The sequence below is a fragment of the Ursus maritimus genome, unplaced genomic scaffold (assembly GCF_017311325.1).
Source record: "Ursus maritimus isolate PB19 unplaced genomic scaffold, ASM1731132v1 scaffold_16, whole genome shotgun sequence".
Classification (NCBI taxonomy): Eukaryota; Metazoa; Chordata; class Mammalia; order Carnivora; family Ursidae; genus Ursus; species Ursus maritimus.
In genome coordinates, this window is record NW_024424008.1 from 28474705 (window position 1) to 28500709 (window position 26005).

General features: G+C 43.6%; 1 protein-coding gene across 2 annotated transcripts in view; it reads left to right on the forward strand.

The window, feature by feature from the left end:
• MAML2 (mastermind like transcriptional coactivator 2) overlaps positions 1 to 26005 on the forward strand; it is a 331734-nt gene that overhangs the window by 213648 nt on the left and 92081 nt on the right. For both annotated transcript variants that reach the window (XM_008688387.2, XM_008688388.2), the window contains exon 2: positions 12020 to 13510. In XM_008688387.2, coding sequence (XP_008686609.2) covers positions 12020 to 13510 — 1491 coding nt within the window. The remainder of the gene's footprint in view (positions 1 to 12019; positions 13511 to 26005) is intronic.

Below are 26005 nucleotides of genomic sequence, written 5' to 3' on the forward strand. Positions count from 1 at the left end.
TGAAACGAATTCATGGAAAGGAACTGTAGCATATTCTTGGTTAAAGATTTCAAGAAGAACAGAGGCATGTCCTGGAAGACAGTGGTTCTCATCGTATGGGAGAAGGCCTTCTATCCAGCCTACTGCTTTGACACAGAGAATTACCCTTGATGCACAATTTTGACTTGCTTAAGGTTTTATTTTCCAGTATAGCTAGGTGGTGTTGCTTTTTTTTTTTTTTTCCCTTCTTCAAAGAATATGGCCACACATGAAGAATTGGAACCTGTCAGGTGGAGAATTCATCTCAGTCATATAATTACTGGGCTGAGCAAGTTAGATCAAAGTGAGGGCATTGGATAGCTAGGACATTGCTTCAAAGAGTAGTTAAACTGCAAACAATATCAAGGCTTTATTGTCCCCCGTTGCATGTCATTTAAATCATCGAGAATAATTTCCCATAAATGTATGGCAAATAGTGGGATGTTAATTCCTACCTGGAAAAGTCTGCATTCAGACCTTCATGGAGAGCAAAGGAACTTTTCTATCTGCCATTATAAATTCTCATTTCCGGGCATGAAAGGCTTAAATTGCCGGGAGTGTAGGTTTTGGTTTTGGTTTTTTCAATTATAACCAAATATCTCTGTAAACCTCTTCATGTTTCATAGAGCTAGTTAAGCAATTTCCCCCTTAGATGTGTCTTTGATGTGAAAATAAACACAGGCTGAAGTGAAAGCCGAGGTCCTCTCTAAGAGAGTATCTGTCTATATGGTTCATAGTCACTCAGGCTAACATTAGACCAGAGAAAACACACATCAACACTCTATATTGAACCTAGATACAGTTGCTATAAGAAAAATATTTCTTCAAAAGTTTCAAAAGAATGATGACATCAATGCCAAGAACATCAAAGGAGCTGTTTGGCGCTTTCAGGTACTTTGCCAAACTCCCTCTAAATGCTGCTTAACATTCCTTTGTAATAGAATTCAAGCTGGGCCCGAAATTGCGGGGTCCTGTTAAAAGGTCTGCCCATCCTGCCTCTGTCTCCAGGTGATTGTGTCCCAACTGGTTAGCACGTTGCAGGCCCAGGGTGTCCAAACATGATTCGGATGGAAGTTTTCATTTCAGGATGTTTTGATGCTTTGAGGGGAGAACCGGGGGCCATGTAATCTCTGGACCTCCCCTGGGTGTGTGGGGTAGAGGTATGTGCAGACAATGGAAATCCTCTTAGCACGCTGCTGTCACAGAACAGTGGCCTCTCTCGCCATTCACAAGGCTCCTCTTTCAGAAAGGCCGCGGAGGAGCTGGGTGAATGGCCACACAAGGAAAGTTGAAAGAGAAACCAAAAGAAATGTGTGCATTTAGCCTCTGCTTGGCTTTTCGATTTTAATCAAGCAAGAAAACTATGCATTTACCTTATGAAAACTTTAGGTTGAATGTAATGACTGGCTTTCTTACATCTTTGCTTCAGTTGAGAATTATTCATTCCGAGTAACAGAAGCTGTTTTGAAGTATCTCAAGCAAAGGAAAGAAAGAAAGAAAGGAAAGAAGAAAGAAAGAAAGAAAGAAAGAAAGAAAGAAAGAAAGAAAGAAAGAAAAAGAAGGAAAGAAAGAAAGAGGGAGGAGATTTCTTGGAAGGTACGGGGTGTCTGAATTACAGGAAATATAATTGAGTCTCCCAGAGTACTGGGAGAACCAGGAATTGGAAAGTTTCAGGAATGTCTGTCTCTGTCTCGCAATGCGGGTTCTCCTCCTGGCTTCGCATCTCTGTGGACTTGCTTTCTAAGTCTCTGGCCCTGCGTGGCTGAGAATGACTCTAGTACCGGCATCCCCACGTACCTCTCATTGCAGGTGCAGGGACACTGCCAAGAGGGTCTTGTTTCAATCCCTAGTTACTAGGAAAGCAGTGAATTGGTTCAGCTTGAGTCGAATGCCCATTTTGATTCAGTCTGCTGAAGCTGGAGGAAATGGGATGTCTCAGGATCAAAAACCCTCTACCAGGGGATGGGGGTCAGATTCTCAGAGGAAGGTGGTGAGCAAGGACAGACGTACTGGATCACATGTTCACTTCCATCTTAATTATGTAGATGATATATGTTCTATGTAAAAGAAAGAAAGAAAGAAAGAAAGAAAGAAAGAAAGAAAGAAAGAAAGAAAGAAAGAAAGAAAGAAAATACAGACATATGAATACAATGGGGGAAAAAACCCTTCATTATCCTACCATCAGAAGGTACTTCATCATCTTGAAGTGTTTCCTTCTAGATGTTTGCTGTTGTTTTCTGACCTCGTATTTTTTTGGGTTACACTAAGGATGAGTTACAGTGGTCAGGAAGACAGACACAGCTCCAGCCTCCCTCTCTAGGGCTTATTTTGTAACATGGAAGGTGGACTTAAAAATCAGAAGCCAATTCATAAAAATATTTGGAAATCGTAATGAGGACTGAAACAATCAAGAGTTTGGCGTGGAAGGCAACAGTGAGAAGACAGTTCAGCTGGGTGGCCAGGGAAAATTGCAGCCAGGGTCACATTAAGGTAAGATGTAGAGGAAAAGAAAAAGCGAAGTCTGCTAAGAGGGGACCAAGTCAAAGGAAGCGCAGTATTCCAGTGAAAGGGAACAGTATATGCAAAGACCTGAAGCTGAAAGCACCTTTTGTGTTTTAGAAATTTAAAAAATAATAATAATAATAAGTTATATAGCCGAAGCTTGGGCAGGAAAAGGAGATCCCTTTTGTTGCTATGTGGAAAGCAGATTGGGGTGGGGAGAGGCAAAATTCAGAGTCAAATTCTCAGAATGTGATTGAACGCTGCTTGGGAGCCTGCTGTGCTGGAAGCAGCGGGGGACCTGAGGAAGGATGAAGAATAGGATCCAGAGAAAGAGGCCAGGAAGGATAAGGACCTTTAATACCTGTTTAAGTCAGAGAAGCCACTGAAGATGAAGGGGACATGCTGCTATGGAATTAGGGGTGCCTGTGTTTTATGTTATTTTACCAAAAGGTGAGAGCTCTTTAGTAGTCCTGTTCAAACCCCAAAATAATTAATAGACAACCCTGGAATGGTATGAGGGCACTCTCTCTGCCATCTGGGTTCCCCTGATATTCAAATTGACCAATGTTTTGGAATGAGTCCAAGTCCCACCAGCATAAGAAAAGAAAAGCAGTCTCTTAAAGCACCCATGCTCTTCTTACCTCTCCAGTATCTTTCAGCTCTACAGTGGGACAGAGAGTTGCTGAGAATCAGCCCTGGGCTGTATAAAGAGGGTGTTTCCATGGCAATGGCAGAGAATCATAGATGCCCCATAAACGGACTCATCTCGTGTTCCCAGGCCACTGAGTACCCAGTAAGTCAGATCACCAGCCAGTCCATGAGTGCTTCCCTGGGCTGGGGCTGGCCTGGGCTAGTGGGAGTAGATGAGCCACCCACAAGTATTCTGTCTTCCACTGACTTCTTGGCATGATGTTGTAATGAAAAAACTCACGAGTCAATTGCAAAAAACAGATCATACTGAGAGCACTAAAATCCTGAAAGCAGGGAGAACAGGAGGGAAAGTAGGAGGGCAAGGCCTCACCAAGGAGATGGAACCCTTCGAACTAAAGCTTCCAGACTGGGCCCTCCAGCTAAAGTGGAGAGAGAAGCCACGTGATTGACGATGCTTGCTACACTGTACATTCTGCTGAGGAGGACATTTCGAGATTTCAAGAGAATTGCCAACATTTTATACATAGCATTTACTTTGGATTCACTTCGATATGTTTTGGGCAAAAGTGAGTCATGGATAAAGTATTTCATGCACAAAGCAGTTGGGTTTGTCAGGCTTTTATAGAATATTCTGTTCATTTTTCTGCTAAACCCAGAGAGCTGATCTCTGGAAGATGGTCCCTGCGGGCCCCTGCGTTACGACAATTGCAGCGACTCGTCTGGATGACTAAGGGTATCGTCAGCAGGATAATCACGCTGGTTATCACTGAGCAGATCTGGAATGACATTAAAATAGTAGACAATGTGGGAAAATCATTCTACTTTGAACTTTTTGATTTAATTTAAACATGTCCCTGTTGTTAAACAACAGGTTTTGTTTACACTGTCACTAGCAGAATATCTGAATATCACAAAACATCATATTTATTTACATATCGGGGGCACTTCATTGGGAGGGAAGGGAGAGGGATTCCTTTCCTCCCTCCGTGACTGGAATCCCGTGCACACCCTACTGAGCAACCATCACACTGCATTACCACTTTTTGCTTTATTTCCAGGCAGACTGGCAACCTCTTTTTTTGTTTTTTAATTGGTTCTAACATCTGTTGAGCATCATGTTCTAAGACCAATTTTCCAGTCTCTTGATAAGCTTTAACCACTTGGTCCTCACAGCAACCCTATGACATAGACGGTCTCAGAGTATATACTTGGTGCCAAATAAATACCTGTTGAATGGATGAGTAAGCAAGTTCCATTTTACAGATGAGGAAAAGCCCCTCTTGTTCTCTTCATTTTGCCTTTGTCGAGGTTCCTCGACAATGGGAAGTATCACACAGACTTGGGTTCAAGTTCTACCTCTCCTACTAAAAGAGAGCTCTGGGTAATGGAGTGCTGCTCTGAGCTGGGAGCCCAGATGGAGCTTTATGTAGGGAGGTGAGTGACTGGTCCGAGTTTATACGATAAACTGGAGGAGGGCCCCATGTCCATCGAAGGGTGAATTCCATGCCCTTTCAAAATCCCACATCCTCCCATTTGCCTCCATAAAATAGGATGTCTGCCTCTCTTTCCTCTTCTCTCCACAAATGCTCTGTAGGTTGAGGGTAAACTTGCACCATTCTCCAAGCAGAACTGGTGGCATTGTCCGCACTGAGAAAATGCTGTCATGAAACACCCTTCTCCCGCGCTTGGGAGGAGGGTTTCTGAGGCACGTTCCAGCCCTTCTAGTTACTCTTCCACAAGCCAGCCAGCAAAGATGGGAAAGGGGCAGGGAGGCATTAAAGAAATTTTGAATATGGGGCATTTGGCGTTAATGTCTTTAGAAGGACGGTGTGTTGACTTGTTTTCTCTACAAAGACCCCAAATTGGCAGCGTTCTTGCTTCCATATAATACTTTATTTTGGATTTCATGAAGAATAGCTATTTTCTTCACTCAAGTAGTCACAACTTTAGAACAAAGTTATGGAACCAGTTTCCCAAATAGATCTAACAGGCCTTCCCTGATCCCTTTCACCAAAAAAGAAAAAAAAAAAGTTCCTACTTTTTCTTTAAAAAGTAGAAGTGGAAGTTTCTGAAAAGCATACAGGATATATGCCCTGACTTTCTTTCAGCTCCCATGCATTTACTGGTATAGGGCATGGAGTCGAGCTGGGGCTAAGCATTGCACCCCAACTTCGGAATCCCTTCGGAGGCTCAACGCAGACTAGAGTCTGTCACAAAGCCTCACGCGCCCCTTCCCTTGGGTTCACGCGGATTACAATGTGGTTCCAGTTCTCGGGGCTTCACATTCCTCTGACTTCAGGGTTCAGAAGAACATGAGCACTCAAGCCAAACTCTAGTAGAACCATTAAATTGCTTGGGACTTGGAAATGAACACGTTCCCACAGCCACAGCCTTCTTCTTACACCAGTGTTTTACTGCTCAATAGTTAGAAGGATCCAACTTCTCAAACTCCCAGATCAACCCACAAACTAAACTTTGAACACCTATAATATGCTCAGCATTGTGGTGGGTACCGAGGGGAACCCAGTCAAGCATAACGCAAGGTACCCACCCTCAGCTTAAACTCTGGTTGGGCAAACCTAATACTTTAGGGGCAGAAAACAATACCTCACGATACCAGGTAGCTCAGAACTCTGCAAGGGCCAAATAAGAAGGGGGAGCATTCAGGTGCCTTTAGCAAAAGACTTAAAATCCCATCTAGTTTGTTGGGGGCAAGAGATTCAGGGAGGAGTTAACTCACCTCCTGGTCCTGGGCTGAGCTCTGAATCTACTATTCCAGGATCCCAGACTTTTTTACGTCAGGAATCAACTCAAGAATCATAAGTTATTTAGAGGGTTGGTCTTTCCCCACCCTATCAGTACTCAGCCATGAGTAAAATGGCCTGAGGAAAGTTTACAGATGGTGAGACCAAGATATTCATTCGCTGGAGTATCTCAGCGGTGGTAAATCTGCTTCTTGTGCTTATGCACAAGAGAAAGACAGAAATCTACTTGGGGGAAAAATGTGACCTATGGACTGAATTGTTACCTTTGTGTGGCATATTCCCTGTTTCTAGGGCAGCCCAGGAGACAAAGAATGCATTTATTTTGTGGAAAGGGATAGGGAGCAGGGCAAGAAACAGAAACCAGAGGATTGCGCAATAATGGCATTTTTAAATCCGTCCAGGAAGTTTATGTTTCGAGTCCTTTGGAAGAGCAAAGTACAGCTCTTCAAAAGAAGAGTTACTGAGGGACCCCGGCCCTTGATTCCACTGTGTGCTGGATTTTTCTCGGCCATAGGCATTGTCCCAACACCTCCATCCCCAGCCCTTGGGCCAGGCAGGTCACTCTGTCTGGACCCGGCCCTGAGCAGGCCTTAGCCTTCCCCCAGCAGAGACCACAGGCCTCAAATAGCATCGAGGTGTTCACATAGAATGAGAGCAAGGACGAGAGTGAAAAGAAACAGTCTGCTGGAGCTCAGCAAAGTACAGTGATTTCTGTGTAGTATGCAAACCAGACCAGACTTGCTGTGTTGAAGTCACTCCCAAAAGAAGCCCTTTCCTTGGCTAGCCAGTGAAAGGGTGATATTATGTGCATAATCTCACAAATTAAACATAACCGTTTGGGTGCAGATTTATTGTACACAAGGAAAACTGCTTCCCAGCCCATCTAGGTGACGGGAAAAGTGTAAGTATTAACGTGGTGCTCATGTGAGGCCTTAACTTCCTGCCACTGGCTTTATCATCTGCACATTTCCCTAAGGCCAGGATGATTTGATAGGGTCTGCTTCAGAACTCTCTCTGGGTGCTTACTAAATCTTTCTGACTGACCAAGTGACCCTTTGTCTCGTCCTTTTCTTCTGTTGGAGCCTCGAGGGTGATGTCCCGAGCTTTCACCATCAACCTCTAACCAGTGATGTCACCAGCTTCTCCCTGCCATCGTCCCTGTGTGTCCCGAATGCCCTTACCCCTGCCCTGTGTGTGCGATACATCTTTGTTCTGTTATCCTTTTTTTTTTTTAAGATTTTATTTATTTATTCAACAGAGATAGAGACAGCCAGCGAGAGAGGGAACACAAGCAGGGGGAGTGGGAGAGGAAGAAGCAGGCTCATAGTGGAGGAGCCTGATGTGGGGCTCAATCCCATAACGCCGGGATCACGCCCTGAGCCGAAGGCAGACGCTACCCGCTGTGCCACCCAGGTGCCCCCGTTCTGTTATCCTTTGGTCTTGGTTCTCTGCGTCCGCCGTGTCCAGAACAGTGTGATCCTGTGGCGAGCTGAAGGCTGAAGGGAAAGCAAGCAGTGTGGTTGGTGATGAAGAAGGAGGAGACTTTGAGGCCAGACAGAACAGGGCGGGGGGGGGGCATCCTGCCTCCGTATCATTCACTATGTAATCTTCATGTCAGGAGCCATGATTTCTTCACTTATTAAATGAGGATAGGAATACACATTCAGAGAGCCATGGAAAGATTAAACAAGATTCCACACAACTCTTATTTTAAGAGTATCTGTCTTAAAATAAGCATTAGTACACAGTGGTTATTAGGTGAGAGCTTAAGGTGGGCCTCAGGTGCTCTTCTGAGGGGGCCCCTTCTTCCTTGCACAATTTAAAAAATTATATTTTATCACCATGTTGACATAAGGATAAATATATTACTGTTCTGTACAGAAACATTTCTTCATATGAAAAGTTCCATTTCTCTTCTGTTTTAAGAGAAATTCAAGCATTTTTGGGGCCCCTACGTCTACCATGGGCCCTGGATACTGAGCCTCACAGTGCCTAATGGGTAAGGCAGCTGTGGGTGGGAGATTTGTTTGGGAGATTCTTCCCTCTCCTGTTTCAATATTATTGACTGCTCTCTGGAAGTTGCTGGCCTCTCTGGCACTCAGGATATATACTTCTAGCTTCCCCGATCCCGGCTACCCCAGCCACTCGAAGGGTCTGAGTGTAGAATTGCTCACTCCCCTCGTCCTGCCTCTCCTTCTCAGTTTAAACCCAGGTCTTCATTCCTCTGACTGAGTCTCATTTGTTGGGACTATTCTTGGCCTATAAAATGGCATTGAATTCTCTGATGAACTTTTTTCACTGAGGTATTAGTGACTGTGTTCCTCCTGTATTCATTCTAGAATGTTTGCATTATGTTACAGAACCTTTAGAGGCTCTCTACCCTAATTCACAGCCATATATGTGATGGAGAAACTTTAGTCCAGCAAAAGGTACACTTCAAAGTCAAGGTTGAACTTGGAGAATTGTTGATCGTCTTGTTCCAGTAGCTTGATATCTACTGCGGCTGGGCATTTGATGGGTCCTGGTAACATAACTTTTGATTAGGAAGTTCTATGAGGCAGGACACAGACTGTCCCCAGAATTCTCTTGGTAAAGTGTCATGCCTGATGGAGTCCTAATGGAATCCCTTTCATCCAACATCACTTCAGGAGGACTTCTGCTCCCCATCTAAAGTCATCCCTCCAGCTGTGCTGGTGGTGACCCCACACATATACCTAAGAAGCAAGTCTTATTCCCTCTCTGCTTGTTATTTCCTAGGTTTGGGCAGGAAAATGTTCTAAGAGATGACGCTGTTTATAAAGGGTACCATTTACTGCACAGCATAGGCTCTGCAGTGCAAAAGCTCGCTTTGATTTCTGGCTTTATTGCTTTTTTTTTTTTTTTTTTTAAGAGAGAGAGAGCACACAAGTGGCGGGGGCAGGGGAAGGAGAATCTGAGAATCCCAAGCAAATTCCCTGCAGAGCACAGAGCCCGACACGGTGCTCGATCCCAGGACCCTGAGATAGTGACCTGAGCTGAAACCAAGAATCGGACACCCCTGGCTTTATTGCTTATTATTTGCATGACCTTGAAGTCTCAGTCTCCAAACCTTTATTTTCTCTTCTGTAAATTGGGGGGGGGGTAGAAATAATATCAGCCTCATGGAGGTGTTGTGAGAATTCTTAGTTATTGTGAGAATTAAATGAGACTATCCATGCGAAGACCTTACCATGATGCCTACCACACAAACCCTCAATGAATGACTGTGCTACTACTACTACTACTACTACTATTATTGCCACCACCACTGATTCTGTCACAGCCCCTCCAGTCCTGATGGCTTAGAGAAAGTGCTGGTGCTGCTTCCCAGACTCTGCAGGGCACTGCCCAGGGAGTGGCCTGAGCAATGGGAGAATCTGGCAGAACAGGTTCTTTGAAAGCAGTGGAAAGTAGATCAAAGGCAATCACCCAAACCTGGAAAAAGAATGTATTCCTTTGTTCTTTATGAATTGTGAAAAAACTTTCAAAATGTAACTTATGCTGGGAAAAAAATTGTGGCCCCTCTTGAGGTAACATGGCTGAGCCTCTCTGGTCTGTGTTCTTCCTGACCCCTGAGGCCAGATGGGGGCCACTTTGAGTTTCTGCTGAACGTGCTGATGGCTGACGGTGTTCTGGGATGGAGTAGCGAGCTCAGCAGTTAGCAGACATGCAGAGACAGCAGAGATCGTGCAGTGGGGAGCTTCACACCTAAAGGCAAAGTATACCTGTGCCTTGCTGCAGATTGCTCATCACCCAATGTGAAATGTCATGGGACTTGCTTAGGCCTCTTGACTGAAAATAACAGAAGCCCAACTCATACTAGCTCAAGCAAAAAGGGGCATTTATTCTAAAGATTACACAGTGTATCAAGGAAAACAAGGCGAGAGGCAGACTGATCTGAGATTGAAACGCAGCCCTCAAATTTTGCCAAAACTTGTGTCTCCCTTCTCTGTGTTAGTCTTCTCTCTTTTTACAGACTCACCTCCTCTGAGGCTTTGGTTGACATGTTGGAACAACAGCACGCAGGTTTTGTAAATGACAATGCAGTCATCCAAAGAAAGCCTGATCTCACTTTCTCCAATTCCACAATTCCTATGGCAGGAACTGATTGGCTCAGTGTAGGTCAGATTCCTTTCTCTGACTACCAGTCAGCAATGGGAAAAGGTAAAAACTGGTTCGAAGAGCATGGGACGTCCACCCTAACTTATACGACTCATGAGTGAGCAAAACCACAGAAAAGGGATTATTGAAATAGGGATTGATGGACTACATGACAAGAAGTATGCTGTTCACATTTGGCCCTAAACTGCATCCTGGCCATTCCCAGACTCCTCTCATTTCACCAGAGTTCACGGTGTTTGTCTACTCTCTGCCCTTGGCCCCTGCACACTGGGCAGACCCTAGCCCTAAACAAGCTGATTGCAGCATAATATAGTGGAAATGCCACAGGCTGTAGAATTACACAGACCTTGAGTTAAAGCCCAGGTCTGCTGCTTACTAGCTGTGTGACCCTGTGCAAGTTACTTAGCCTCTCTGAGCTTTGGTCTCCTTATCTATAAAATAATAGCTATAAAACAATACATCTCTAATGGGGTTGCTGTGAAGACTAAGAAAAATAAAATAAAATAACCATATTTAAAATACTTGGCACATAATAGATGCTCAGTTATGTTAGTTTCATTTTCTAATTAGGTTACCTAGAAATCTTCAGGAGGTAGTAAGTGAAAAGGAAGAAAAAGAAAAGTGGTAGCATTTTGTATCTGGGAAGTATCCTGCCTCAGATATTTGACAATTATCCTGAGCAAACATTAAATAATTTAAGTGGGTCAGCTGCACTGGGAAAGCCACACTTGGATAGATGCAGTCTCTCACTTTAGAGGCAAACCAACAAGGATCTCAAGATCAATGGTGAATGTTTTGTTTCTCTTTAATTTATTGGTGTGACTATATGGTCCTTAATTTCTTTCCCCATAATATCTAAAGTCCATGTAATACAATCTAATCCCTGAGTTAGTGAATGAAGGCTTTAGCATTTGGTTGTGACTGGTGCGGTTTGGAGAGGCTTTCCTCTTTGAGAATGTAGTAAGCCATTTTTTAAAAAATAAACTAGAATTTATTGAGTTCTGACGATAGCAAGCACTGTGCTGAACTTCTACATGCATGGTCTCATTTCTTCTTAAGAATTCAGTGCTATCGCCCCCATTTTCCAGATAAGGAAATTGAGGCTCCGATACATAGAGTGGCAAGGTCACTCAGCACTCAGTGATAAAATAGGAATTTGAGCTCAGCTTAGCCAGCTCCAGAGCCTGAGTTCTTAACAATGCACAGTACCAGTTCTCTGCACCTTGGTTTTGGTTATAAGTTTTCGAGACAGGCAACATAAGAAATGAATCCCCAGGAACATCTGTGCTTAGAGTGTCTCATTTGATAAAGGATAATCTCACCCACACGATGTTGCTGCCTGGGCTTGGATGCAAAGGCACGGAATTACAGCAAGAAAAATAGTAGAACGACAGATACGCTATCTCCTTGGATACAACAGCTATTTGGATTACTTACTTAGAGGATAATAGTGATGAAGGGTTTCGCAGATGAATCTGTGAAAAAGAGACATTGTGGAAATTGTGTCCCACCTTTAGACTCTTCAGCATTTCCCATCTTGGTCAAAGTTGTGCTCACTCCAGTTGTGTTGCTGTGTGGGGTCGTGTGTGCATGTGTGTGGAATATTTTGGCCTGCTCCAGAAAACCACATTTGGTGACGAATTGTAGGTATTATCAATGACTCCTGGTGATACATGAAGTAGTTTCCATCCTTTGACCTATGTACCGATCACGGGAACCAATGTGATCTCTAATCACTAATCGACCTGCTCCCTCCAGAAACAGTTTATTCTGTTTGGTGAGTTTCATTATATTCCAGACTGTGCTTCATCTGTACCTTTTTCTGTTTGAATTCATCCTGTGTGTAAATGGAAAAAATTTTTGAATATTATGTCTCTTTTGACTAAAAGCGTATCTGGATTAATATCTCATATTTTTCTTTTTTACTTTCCCTCTCTTTTCAGCTCCAGGGTTCCTTGAAAAGAAAACAGGTGGTTAACCTATCTCCTGCGAACAGCAAGAGGCCCAATGGCTTTGTCGACAACTCATTCCTTGATATCAAGAGAATCCGTGTTGGGGAGAACCTCTCTGCAGGACAAGGGGGCCTCCAAGTAAATAATGGACAAAATCAGATGATGTCAGGGACCTTGCCCATGAGCCAAGCACCCCTGCGGAAGACGAACACTCTGCCACCCCACGCACATCCTCCTGGAAATGGTATCTTTAACATGGGCTTGAAGGAAGTGAAGAAGGAACCCGGAGAGACTCTGTCTTGCAGTAAGCACATGGACGGCCAGATGAGCCAGGAGAGTATGTTTTCCAGTAGGTTCGGCGAGGACCCTGTAGAGCAGCTGATGGACCCAGAGCTGCAGGAGCTGTTCAATGAGCTGACCAACATTTCTGTGCCTCCCATGAGTGACCTGGAGCTGGAGAACATGATCAATGCCACCATCAAGCAAGATGACCCATTTAACATCGACTTGGGTCAGCAGAGCCAGAGGAGCACTCCCAGGCCCTCCCTGCCCATGGAGAAGCCAGTGATCAAGAGTGAATACTCCCCAGGCCTAACCCAGGGCCCCTCCGGCTCGCCTCAGTTGAGGCCCCCCTCTGCTGGCCCGGCATTCTCCATGGCCAACTCCGCCCTCTCCGCTTCCTCCCCAGTCCCTTCTGTCCCTCAGAGCCAGGCTCAGCCTCAGACATCGGGAGCAAGCCGGGCCCTGCCGAGCTGGCAGGAAGTCTCCCACGCCCAGCAGCTCAAACAGATCGCGGCCAACCGGCAGCAGCATGTTCGGATGCAGCAGCACCAGCAGCAGCACCAGCCTACCACCTGGCCGGCCTTGCCCTCCTCCACGGGGCCATCGCCAGGCCCATTCGGGCAGGAGAAAATCCCCAGCCCTTCTTTCGGTCAGCAGCCATTCAGCCCGCAGAGCTCCCCCATGCCGGGGGTAGCGGGCGGTGGCAGCCAGTCGAAGGTGATGGCTAATTACATGTACAAGGCCAGCCCGGCGGCGCAGGGAGGGCACCTCGACGTGCTCATGCAACAGAAGCCTCAGGATCTCAGTCGAAGTTTTATGAACACCCCGCACACAGCCATGGAGCCCCGTCATGGCAACACTAAGCCTTTGTTCCATTTTAACTCTGATCAAGCAAGCCAGCAGATGCCTTCTGTTTTGCCTTCCCAGAGTAAGCCTTCTCTCCTACACTACACCCAGCAGCAGCCCCAGCAGCCGCAGCAGCCGCAGCAGCCGCAGCAGCCCCAGCAGCCCCAGCAGCCCCAGAGCTCCATTTCAGCTCAGCCACCGCCGCCGCCACCACCGTCCCAGCCCGCCCAGCCCCTGTCAAGCCAGCCTTTGCTGAGGTCCCCCTTGCCGCTCCAGCAGAAGATCCTGCTTCAGAAAATGCAGAACCAGCCCATCACAGGCCTGGGATATCAAGTCTCCCAACAGCACCGACAGGTAAGACCATAAGTTTGCTACCCCAAATGCAGAGGACCCGGAGACCACTTAGCCTGGTCGTTGGGCTCTGTTTGCAACATTTGTGTTGGGGTGGAATCAAGACCACAAAGATAGTAGTGGGCCTGTCGGGTTCCCACGAAGGCCTCATGAAGCCCAGCTCACACGGGGCATCTGGAGGCAAGAGCTAGTATTTCCTTATAGATCATTCCTGTCACTGGGATCTGCAGTGGTCAAAGGCTCTTGATTATTAAGAATGTTGCATTATAATTCATGACCTTTAGTGACATGTCCAGTTGGCAGTAAGATTCGGATACACCTGGTGTTTATTCCTCCAGTCAATAAGTCGGTCATTAAGTCCACATGCGCGTCCTGAGTACCTACCACGTGCAAGATGTTGTGATGATGCTGAAAACTGAAATAAGTCCAGACATGATATTAAGAGTATTTAATGACCTTCTACATCCACACCAACCAGTTGAAATGTCTGAATGCCCAACGCATCCTACTAGATCCTGCTGTGACTCCCTGCAGGTGCCTTAAATAAGACATGGCGCCTGTTTGCTGGCACAGTCTGGAGAGAGAGACAGGCTTTAAAACTCTCATTTGAATACTAAGTGGAAGGGCTAATAACATGAGAGCACAGAGGTTGGGTGTCTTACCCTGCAAGGGGAAATCAGGGAAGTCTTTTGGAGAAAGTAATGCCTGCGTTAAGTGTTAAAGGATGAAATCATCATCACTACAAACAGAAAAAAAGTATCTGTGGTTACCTTATATCCTGTGATTAACATGAAGCAGGAGTCTTATTCTGCCCCAGAAGTGAATAGTATGAAGAGGTAGCTCTATGCCTCCGGAGCACACACTGGTGAGGAAGCTCCGATCCTCAGGGAATTTGAGAGCGGAAACTCTTCCTGGAAGGAAGAAAGTCTGACTGTTGCTTCGTGCATGTAATTTGGTGGGTCTCTGTTAGTGGCCAAGCACAAAGACAACACGTTACATGTCAGAACAATATGCCAGGGTATTATGACGGCACTGAGCCTAATTCCAATCACATTCCTAGAGTAGTTTTCATGGCCACTGCCCAGAAAGAATGCCATAAGCACCACAGACGGTGGCCAAGCTAACCTTTGCCCTAGATGTGTGCCAGGAGAAAACTGCACTCAACCAGGATTCAAGAGCTCTGCACCGAGTGAAGCTCTGAGCTCTTGTCCGCTTCAGAAGTGTGGGGGTTTGAAAAAAAAAAAAAAGTGTGGGTTTTTTTTTTTCTTTAATTGTAGTTGATGAAGAATGGACTTGAGTAGGGTCCTGTGTGTATTTTACAGTGTTTCTTTTTAACAGGTAATTTGGGGCTCATTGATAAACAAACGGTATTGTGGAACTACTTCCTAATGGCACGGGTAGCCATTTTGGTTTGGATGAATCTAGGCTCAAAGTCTTACTCTGACATTCACTAGCTGTGTGACCTCAAGCAAATCACTGGACCTCACTAAGCCTGTGTTTTCTCACCTGTAAACAGGGGTGATAATAATATATCCTAGATATTTTTTAGAATAAAATTAAGGGGCACCAGGGTGGTTCAGTTGGTTAAGCGTCCAACTCTTGATTTCAGCTCAGGTCATGATCTCAGGGTTGTGGGATCGAGCCCGTGTCGGGATCTACGCTCATCAGGGAGCCTGCTTAAGATTCTCCCTCTCCCTCTCCCTTTGCCCTCCCCTGCCCCCAAATGCTCTCTCTCTCTAAAATAAATAAGTAAATCTCTTAAAAATGAGATAATTTTGCACCCAGAGTTTAGAATAAAGTTGGCGATTATTATGATTATCATAGAAAGAACCATATATGATATCAGAATATTTTTAACAAGTATTACTCTTACGTAGGAGATGCACTGTAATAAGTCTCAAATTCTAACATAAACAGTTTTGGAGGAATAAAAGGAAACTATCCTTCATTCTTTTACTGTCCAGCAGTATGGTGAGTGGGTAGTGATTTACCCTCCCTAAGCCCAGACCTCTGATTATAAAAATGGAAATAGTAAATAATGAGACATTAATAAGAGGTAGTGTTTATCATTTGCCCTGTAACCGGCATGACTTCTGGCTCTCTTCCTTATGGTATCTCATTGCACCCATATGAAGGAAATGCCATCGTTCTCATCTTACAGGGGAAGCAATTGAAGCATAGAGAGGTTAAGTAACTTTTCCAAAGTCACACAGATAAGAAGTAGCAGAGCCAGGATTCTGACAATCTGTTTTGAAGGTTGTGCTTTTAGCCACTGGCTATACAGCTTACAGGTAGGATTTGTTGGGAAATGAATGACCACTTATCGACCATTGTGAAATTCTCAAAAAGAATATTTCCTGTAATACTGAGCCATATTTACATAATCTACAGGGTGATGAAGTCCTTTGGGGATAAAGAAAGTCTTAAATCTCTAACCTACAGAGTTGTTAAAGAAAAGAATCAAAAAATATCTGTGTGATGGGTGACCTTCCTGAGGGTGAACATTATGGAACTAACCAAAATAAGCTATTTACAACAGGAAATAGATCTCTTTGGTCACCCCCTTAGCCCTACTTTGTGGGAGCCTTCCTGACATCCTCGGTCCTGTTTCGGGCTCCATTGCTCCGATCAACAACTCTACACCACACTCATGACCTCTCTGTCCCCACTGAAGCTTCCAGAACCCAAGCACACCAGTGGACACTGATGGCCAAATCAGCAAACATCTTTCAATGTTTTAGATGATATTTAACTGTTTCCAGTGCCTATGACACATGATGCCAAGATAATTTTCATCTTTTCAAAAAAGCTCTTGAAAAGTGGTATAAGTGGCAGCAACATTTCAAGCCAAAGGCCCCTTCTATACAGGCTGGACATGGCTTTATCCTGACTTTGTGGTTTAAATCAAATTGTTCCTTTCTGCTCAACAGTTCCAAGAGGGAGGACTCTGAAGTCTTGTGTCTGAGTTGTAAGCAAGTGTACCAGGGCTCTATGGTCAAATAAGTGTTGTACTCTTAAAAGCATTCACCTTTGGGGTCTGGACTCCTGCTAATAAGGGTGCTATTTTTCAGTACGGTTACAGAGTTTTTCACTGGGGATTGTCTTCAGAGCTATTAGCATACTGAGTGGATTATTACCGGTGCAGTAATATTCATTCTGTCAGGGTGATCTTTGAAAACAGTCAAGATGGGGATTGCTGCTTTGGGTCAAAAACAAGGAGTCAGTGATAGGACTGGATTTCAAATATGACTTATGAACTTTCTCTGAAGGTAAATAAATGAGTTGCTTCCCAAGATGATAATCTTGAGAAGCAACTTTCATGTGGATGTGCATGTTTTTAAGATTTTTCTAATTCGTGTTTCTCATCTAGGATATTACTAAGTATTCTCAGCTCAGGGAGGGTAGTTTTAACCCCACCATTTATAGTAGACAGTACAAATGTGTGTTCTCGTTTCTAATTAGCAAAATCTCTGTTACTCATGACTGAAGCCATAGGAGGGGAGAGATTGGGAATTAAGCAGTTCTTAAGTTTATCAACTAGAATGTCCTAAATGAAAGCACTGGTCATGAATTTTTTTCTGCCTATCACACTCACTTTGTGTCAAACATAGGAAGACCTATTATGGGATTTTTCTAGTTGGAGTCCTTTCACCTTGGAAATGGTGGGAATCTTGGCTTTCTGCTACAAGATGGTAGATTGAATTTGTCGATCAGTTGCTTGTTATTTACCCAGCAGAGTGTACAAAGATGGCCTTCTCATTACCCTTCAGACCTCTGCACCCAGACAGATCTGCATGCTCAGGCAAAGAATATACTGGGGGGAGTCTGTGCCCCTCTCTCTTTATTGGGTACCCATCTCTGTTCTCCTAGATGTGAATGGTGCCTGAGAGATGGATGCAGCATAATCGAATTGTGGAGACTTCTTTATCGTTCCATGCCTGGGGTGTTTTCAAGTAATCCCTTCTCCGGATGCTGAGAGAACAAATGGTATTTGGTATTTCACAAAATGTCCTCAGTGACTCTGTCTTGCTAATGTTTGGGGCTTGGCAAATGGAAATACCTCCTAGCTATAATTTCCTTCCCTTTCTGATTCGAAGGTTATGGGAGAGGGCAGGAGAGGTATATAATGCATGCAGTTCTGATTTATCTTCAAGTCACTGAATACTTGTTTAAGGTGTGAAAGAGTTATTGGTTCACTAGGGCTTGTGAGAGTTCAATCTAAAAGCTCTAACCTCTTGAACCAAGAAGTGATCTTTGTCAGAGCTGTATGATCAGACACTTTAAAGTGTGATTTTTTTTTCCTAACATTAGATCCATGAAACTCAAGTGGATTCTATATTTGGTTTAGAATTATCCCATCTCTAAAAATTCTGAGAGGGAACGCAGCCAGTGAATGGATGGTTTGTTATGACCGAAACATAAATTTGTACATTTCCTCCTTAGTTTAAAGCCAAGCTCCTCGATCATATATTAAGAACCTCACTCCACTCTCTCTGCCGAGCCAAGTTTATCCTTCACTACTTTACATATCAATCCTTGGCATAAATCAGGAAAGTCTCATGTTCTCCCCCTTCTTCTTTAAGGTTATTTTGGATATATCTGATTTTAAAGATGAACACCCAGTTAAGGGTGAAGGAATCACTGGACCTCTAATATACTGACAAATCCTTATAATTGCCCAGTGAAAGTGCCAGAGAAGAGCTAGGACCTTGAATCAGCTGGGAATGCCTTTTCTAGTGGGAAAATAATCATGAATCCAATGTTCTGCAACAGTATAACATCCAAACCACCCCTTTGCTGGGGGCCACAGATTGGCTAAAGGGTCAGCCAGTTAGGCTAAGGCTGGGGTTCAGGTTTAAGGACAAGACGAGGTCAAAAGAAGTCAGGAGCATGAAGGGCCAAAGATAAGGCCAAGCCAATGTCCTAGACAAGCTGGGACAAAAAGTCAGTCAATACACTCAGAATCCAGGAGTGAAGCCAAAAGATGGTAATAAACCTGTGGTCATGGGTCAAATATAAATGACATAAAATCTAAAGCAAAGTTAGGATAGAGACCCAAGAGATGCTAGGTGATCATTGCAAATGACCCTTGACAATTTGGTGATTTCCATTATGACTCACTTTGGCTGGTTATGATGGCAAGAGGGACAAGGTCTGATACAGGCATACTGAGGATTGTCCATGGCAGACCAGGATATTATGTTTGCATGTTCATTTTATCTTTGATATTTCATCATTTACCTTTTCAGTTTAAAAAAATATTTTTTTTAATATTCCATAAGACTAGAGCTAGGGCTAAGATCCCAAATAAATTTCCAGACATAGATGTTAATATGACCTGTACTGAAGAATCTTGATTGGCAGAATTAGCAGGAGGGGGATTTTGCATGTGTCTTGTTCGTTTCTGTTAGTTGGTTTGTTGGCTTTCACATTAGCACCAACTGTATGCTGCATGCAAACAGCCCAAATGGTAGATATTATCAACCCCTTTGAGGGCACTGAGGCTCAGAGAGGTTGAATAACTTGCTCAGAGCTACAGTTAGTAACTGGTCTGATTTTCAGCCTAGTGTTAACTGCTGTGCTGCCTAAGTGAAGGAACTAGGTAGAAGTGGTTTGGGTGTGTTAACAGGACCTTTGCTAGGATATCTGTTCGAAATTTCATTATTGTCTACATGCCCAGTTTATTTCTACCTCAGGGAAAATTTAAGCCAATTCTGATGCAGGGAGGGATCTTCAGGCAAATTCACTGAAGTTGCCTTGTCTTAATCCACAGATCTTTATGTTTCCCCATCCGCCCAACCAAGAGCATGAACAAAAGGTCTCAGGCTCAACTGAGTACTGCCCCTTCTGATCTCTACCAGTAGTTTTTATTCATTCATTCATTCAAAAAATGTTTGTTGAGCTTCCTGTATGTCAGGCACAGTTCTGGACACTGATACCACTACTCAGAACAAAGAAGGTATGGTAAGGGAAAAAAATAAAATGAAAAAAATGTTTTTAAAAAATTAAATAATCAGAGAGTATTTTCAAATTGAGCTGTTTTCATCATACTGCAGGCTTGGTTTATTCTTGCTTCTGTTGCTAGGCTGATTTGCTGGGCTTCTTGGTACCTCTGATCGCAGATAAATATGGAGAATGACCAGGAGAGTGGTATGTGACTCGTTTTTTGAGGAAAAAATTCGATACTTTGGTTAGCTTTTTTAAATGATAAAGAAAATTCATTCCCTTTCTTGTTCTTTAACATGATCCATCAAGATTTAAGAACTGTCCAGGGTCACTGTTAGAGTTTCACCATGGGATAAAGCCATAATTCATGCATGCATTCATATGATGAGAGTTTACTGAGCACCTACAATGTGCCAGGAGTTGGAGATTAAAAGATCACATGATGCAAAGAACCCTTTTTGCACCCATCTAAAAGATCAGGAAGGCATGGTCCCACCCCTCAATGAACTTTTGATCTGAAGGAGACGTCTGTCCCTGACACTTACTGGATTCTTATTGGGTACATATACTACAATCTGATCTGTATAATAACTGAACCTAAATCACATGGGCCTCTCCCATAAGTCTACAAGTTCAACTTTGAATGTGTTATTTTAACTTTTTACAGAGTAGAGCTCTATTTTGCCTGATACCCACTTTTGTGTTTGTTTTATTTTGTCATCCTAGTATGTAATAGCCCAGAGCACAATAGAGTGAATTGGTGTAAAGCAACAATTAACTCCAGTATCCCTCAATAAAGAAATCAACACAGTAACAAGAAGAACATGTTAGCCTTGGAATCATAATGCATAGGGTTTTAAATCCACACTTAGGGGAATGACTTCTATTATTCTCATTCCAAGGTCTTTGTCAGTATGTTGCATCCATCAACAAGAGCTGTGCATTTAAAGCATTAATGTGTAATTCAGCCTGTTGAATACTAAGTTTCCAACTAGGGAAAAAAGGGGTATGAGGTTAAGAAATAGATTTGATCCCAGGGATGGAAATGCAAGAGGGTTAATGGAAAATCTGACAGACATTTAACTATAATGTGCATTAATGTAGGTGACTCAAACAATCCCCTTTGCACCCATTCTAATTAGTTCTGCCTTTTCTAATCAGATGTCAGTTGTTATCAGTTTGGTAGAGGGGGTGGTGATTTCTTTTTGTGAAATCGAAAGGAAGCAACAACCCATTTTGCTGGTGCAGTAATCAGTAAATTTTCACGTTAATGGTTAATTAAAGTCAGGCACAGAAACTTGAGATTCAGAAGGTGTTTATTATAAGGAGTCCTTGATTTGAAACAAAAGACTGCACAAATGTTTAGACTACCAAGATCAGAGAGATGTAATGGGAGTGAATCATCTTACTCTTTTACACTGCGTTTTAAGCAGGGAAGACCAAACTAACACACACAGAGCCTAGGCAGCTCTCTGGATACTAATTAGAGAACTCCAGCTGAATATTTGCATTTCATGCAGTGAATCTGAACAATAAAGTGGCACTTTATTCTCCAAGCAATAAATTGAGTAGAGCATAATAGAGGGAAGCCAATGACTACTTTCCTGTGCATCCTGAAAAATCAAGTTTCAAGGTCCCCGAGGAAGAAAGAATGGGGGTGGTTGACCTGTTTCCCTTTCTTTCTGCTGCTAATTCCCTCCACCCTGAATCACTGGCATTTTCCACAGTTTGCTTTTCACAGGAGCTTAAGTTCAGCTCCACCTTTAGGAAACATGAACTTCATAAACAGGGAGCTTTTTTGGCCCTACTTCTTGGTAGTCCACAGGTCTGTGTGGGTGCACACATGAGCACGTGGGCTTCATGCTCCGGTCTTGGACTCCCATTCCTACTCTGTGTCTCTGGATCTCTATCCCATTCCCCCTCCCCTTGGCTGTACCCTCTCCTCTTTCATCCTTTCCCTACAGATCAGTTTTTGAACTCGCCTCTTTTCTCTGACCTCCTGGAGACCTGTTCTATGGCAAGCCTTAAGTGAGAGTGGGGAGAGGAGAGGACATTTAGCCACTGAAGTTATTATTGGCCACAAGGATGAAGAGACTTTTCCTGGAAAAGGATTCTTGTTGGGGAGAGCCACGAGGCAGGCCCATCTCTCTGTCCCATAGGCCTCTGGCACAAAGGAGTGAATTCTGAATGGACATACCCATGGGCAGAACATATCCTGAATAGCTTCTAACCATTGTCCCTTCTCACGACAAGTGCTGGCTAAACTGGCCTGCCTCCTTCCAGTCTCGCCACCCTGCAACCAGAGTGAGCATGCTAAAATAGGAATGTGGTAATGTCTGTCACCTGCCTGAGGCCCATAAATGATCTTCATTTTCTCAGAATAAAATCCAAATCATTATGTAGCTTATAAAGCCCTATATGACACAGCTTCTGCCAAGATTTATTGGTTTCCATTCCCAGCTTTTTTATTTCTTGACTCCCACCCACTCATTCACTCATCTTTACCTGACAAGTTCACACACACTCTGCACTCTGGCTCCTACCATAAAAAGTGTACTCCGATTCCTGAGAAGTTCCATGCTTTCCCTCACTCTCAGGCCTTCAGATGTGTTGTTCCTTCTGTCTAGAACATTCTTCTGCTCTCCTCTGCCCAGCTAACCTAACTCTACACTTTCTCAGTCTCAACTGAGACATTTCCTCCGCAAGGTTTCCCTGGCTTCCCAATCTGGATTAGCTCCCATCCTATACTCTCTGGTAGCTACCTCTACTTCCTCTCTTTTAGCTGATATCAGCCCTCATCTGTCTTTGTTCTTATGTGTCTTCCTCAACTAGACTGGAAGTTACTGGAAGGCAGGGATTGTGTCCATCTTGTTCACCATTGTATTCCAACCTCTGACATGGCTACGACATGGAAGGCACCCAAAACATATTTAGTAAACAGCGAACAAACGAATTACAACATTGACCCATCATCCATTCTTCTATTCTGGGGAGTTATGGATGCCAACACATCACCCTCTCCTCCCAAGAAGGAAGGAACAGGAGCTACCATTTCCACCTTCCTCCATAACAAGTCTGCCCTTAAAAAACCATTTGCCCATGAATCTGCATCAACAGTTACAGTTTTCTGGGATAGAAACTAGAGAATTCACTCTCAGCTGCTCCATGGGTTAAACCTGTGGAAGGGGGTTGTGCAGAGGCACTCTTCTCGGAGCCTGGACTGACCTATATCACGGGGAATCATATGAGTAAGAGTCAACTAAGAGAATTTTATCAACAATATTCCAAATGATTCTTTTATGAAACATGTATGGAACATCAATAATTTACCAACATGACCAAAACACAATCCCTACTCATAAGTAATGGACAGAAACAAGGGATTATATAGTGTTATAAGGTTTCTGATAGAAGTGATGATAGGATATTCGGAGAATGCAAAGATAAAGTGCCTGTTACAGCTTTGGGAACCAGAAAAGGCTTCCTAGACGAGGCATCAGCTGATGGCCACTGGCACCTCTTCCTCACCTCTGCCTCCATCTCTGCTGTTCCCTGTGTGCTCCCATTATTGCAAACCTCCCTCTTTCTGACTCCCTCGTCCCTCCCAGTAATGGGGTGGATGGCATGTCTAAGAAATTCTGCCTTGTTCCGTGCTCCATAGGGCTGAGGCCAATGGCTGGGGTTCCATTTATCTCCGTTGCTTTGGCCAAGCGTTGTCCCTGGAAATGCACCTCCACCCCAGATGCAGTCACTCCCCAAGGCTCTCCTTCACTGGACCGGCTCTCCTTCTGATGAATGTCTTTTGCCCAATGACTCCATTTTCCCTCCAGGCCGTGGCATCCTGCTCACCTGCTTGGACAGTTCCAAGGTGTCTTGAAACCCCAGTCTCTGCCCTAACTGCCCATGTTGCTGTCATCACCCCTCCTCAAGCTCTGAAACAAGTAAAGTTTGCTTCTTCCTCCTTTAGCGCATGCAACAGAGTGCCAACACTTTGGTACCATCCTTATGTGGTATGATAATTTTGTTTAGGTATCTAAACCAGGAACCAGGAATTCCTAGAGTTGGAACAGTGGAATTTCTTTCTCTTCTCTGAACTCACAAAGCATTTTGTATCTCTCATTGCATTCATTGCTTTCTACCTGGAATTCTAATTAAGTCTATACGTCAAGCCCTCCACTAAACTGCAAGCTCCTTGAGACCGGAGTCTGTGTATAATTTATCTTTGTAACTCTAAGGGCTGAGTACCTGAGAGAAAGTCCCAACATAAGGACACAGAAACAGAAGGAGAGGAGGGGAGAGAGGGTAAGGGAAGGGAAAGAAGCTTCGGTGTGTGTGTGTTACAAGTTGTACGGTCTTGAAATCAAAGGAAAAGAAATAGGTTTGAATAACTTCTGACATCGATCTGAATATAAAATGTACATTATTGAGAATTTGTGCATTGTTTACTCTAATGATCAGAGAGCCTTGGTCAAATTACTCGAATTCTCTGTAACTGAGCTGCGTTATCTATACAGTAAGAATTATGACACTATTTTGCAGGATTGTTGAAAAAATTCCATGAAATAACCCATGAGACTTACGACAAATGCAGGGCCTGAACCTTGCAGGCAATTCAAAGTTAGCTTCATTTCCTTTACAAACTAAAGACCACCAGAAACAAATCCACTAAAACAATCCAAATTAAATGTTACTAGACTCTTGCAGTGGTTGAATTCCAAAACTGAGCTTCCATTTAACTTTGAGTTTCCAGGCAACTAAGGCAAAAAGAAATTATGTGGGGGATATAGAGGTTCTTTTTCTTTAGTATGAAAGAAAGCATGCCAGTTCATCAGCGGAGGCAAACTATTTCCTGGAAATGAATTCAAAGGTACATTTATCATTGGGGGAATTAGGTAACACGATGGACATCTTCCACTGAACATTTTGCAAAGACACCATGACACTGTTTACTTTGAAGTTTCTGTTATTAAGCTGCATTATAAAATTCAAGGCCAAAATGCTGGATTTTAATTCAGTGAACACTTTTCCCTGGGAAGCTGAGATAATGGGGTACAGATGTCATGTTTTCTGAAGCTCTCTATCAATGGTTTTTGCACTTTGTTTGAGCAAGAATACGTCTCTCTTCCCCTCCCCCTTTCAAGGTTTCCCTGAGACACCTCCCTGGAATTCAGATACCTTCAGGAAGGTCTTCAAACCTGGGTTCTGGCTTATCCCAAGGTAGAATTTAGAGACTATATGGGAATGCATAATTAAAATTCCCGTTAGACTGCCTCACTCCAATCTCAGTCTCGAATGAGGCTCTGGCAAACCCAGGCATCGTGTAAAGTAGATGAGACCTGTGGAATGTCTACCTCCAGGTCAGCTTTCAAGGAGAGCATTTCAAAAATCCTTTTAAGCTATAATCTCATCTCTCCATATAGAAGAAAACTATAAACTTCAGATGTGACCCCTCTGCTCACCAGACCAAGCTCATTAAAAATTACCATGAAAACATTCAGCAGTTGGTATAGTTATTTTTCAATCAACAAATATTTAAGCACTTCCTGTACGCAGAAAACCATGTCACCTGCTCTAAGAAATGTACTGAAGGAGGTGTGCCATGTGGTGGGGGCCACAGGGGAATGAGAGATAGAAGGCGAGGATTCTGGACCTAGACTCATTGCAGAGTATTTTACCTTTAGTAATAAGACTTTGTTTACTCTCTTTGTTACAGTGTTATCCTATAATCCTCGAATTTTATGACTCTAAAATGCAATTACTGTCCTCATCTTTAAATTTGTTCTTTTTATCAAAATAACACAGGCAAATAATTTAAGAAGACAAGTCATGCTAAAAGGCAAAAGCTATTCCTTGGCATCCCCTTCCCTTAGCCCTCACCCTGGAGGAACCACTTCCATCATTTTGAGTTTCTTCTTCTGGTAGTTACCATCAGATCGCTAACTTCATGTCTGCCTCAGACCTCTTGGTTTGGTCCATTTGCATCTATGTATTACATCTTATGCAATAGATGAAGATTTTAGTCTTTGTCTTCCCCTTCGCCACAAGGTTATGTCAAAAATTTGCCTAAGTCCCTATCAGTGTCTTCAGAACTATGAAGATGTAAGTAACGTTTACAGCTAAGACAAGCCAGAGTACTGTAAGCATAATTCCTCTGAAGGAGCTCAGTATTTAACTTTCTGTTCATTTGTGAAGTGTGTTTGAATCACTGGCTATGTCTTCTCAGGCCACCCAACAGCTCTGTGAAATATCTGTCAATTTTCCACCTGTAATTCCTGTCAGATAATCCGTTTGTTGTTTCTTTTCCTGGATGCATCTCCCCAGAAGCCATCTCTCTCCAGTCCTGATGGAGTTCTCTAGACCCACAGATACTGCTGTCACCCTAGGACTTCCTGCCTCCAAGCTGGGAATGCCTTCATTTCTTTCCTTAATCAAATTCCCTCTTTCTGGGTTCCATATGTGGCTCAATTTACTTATTTAATCTCTCATTTTGGTGGGTTATGTCTGCGGATAGCTTCCTGACAAAGGATGTATGAAAGGTAAAATGTTGAAACC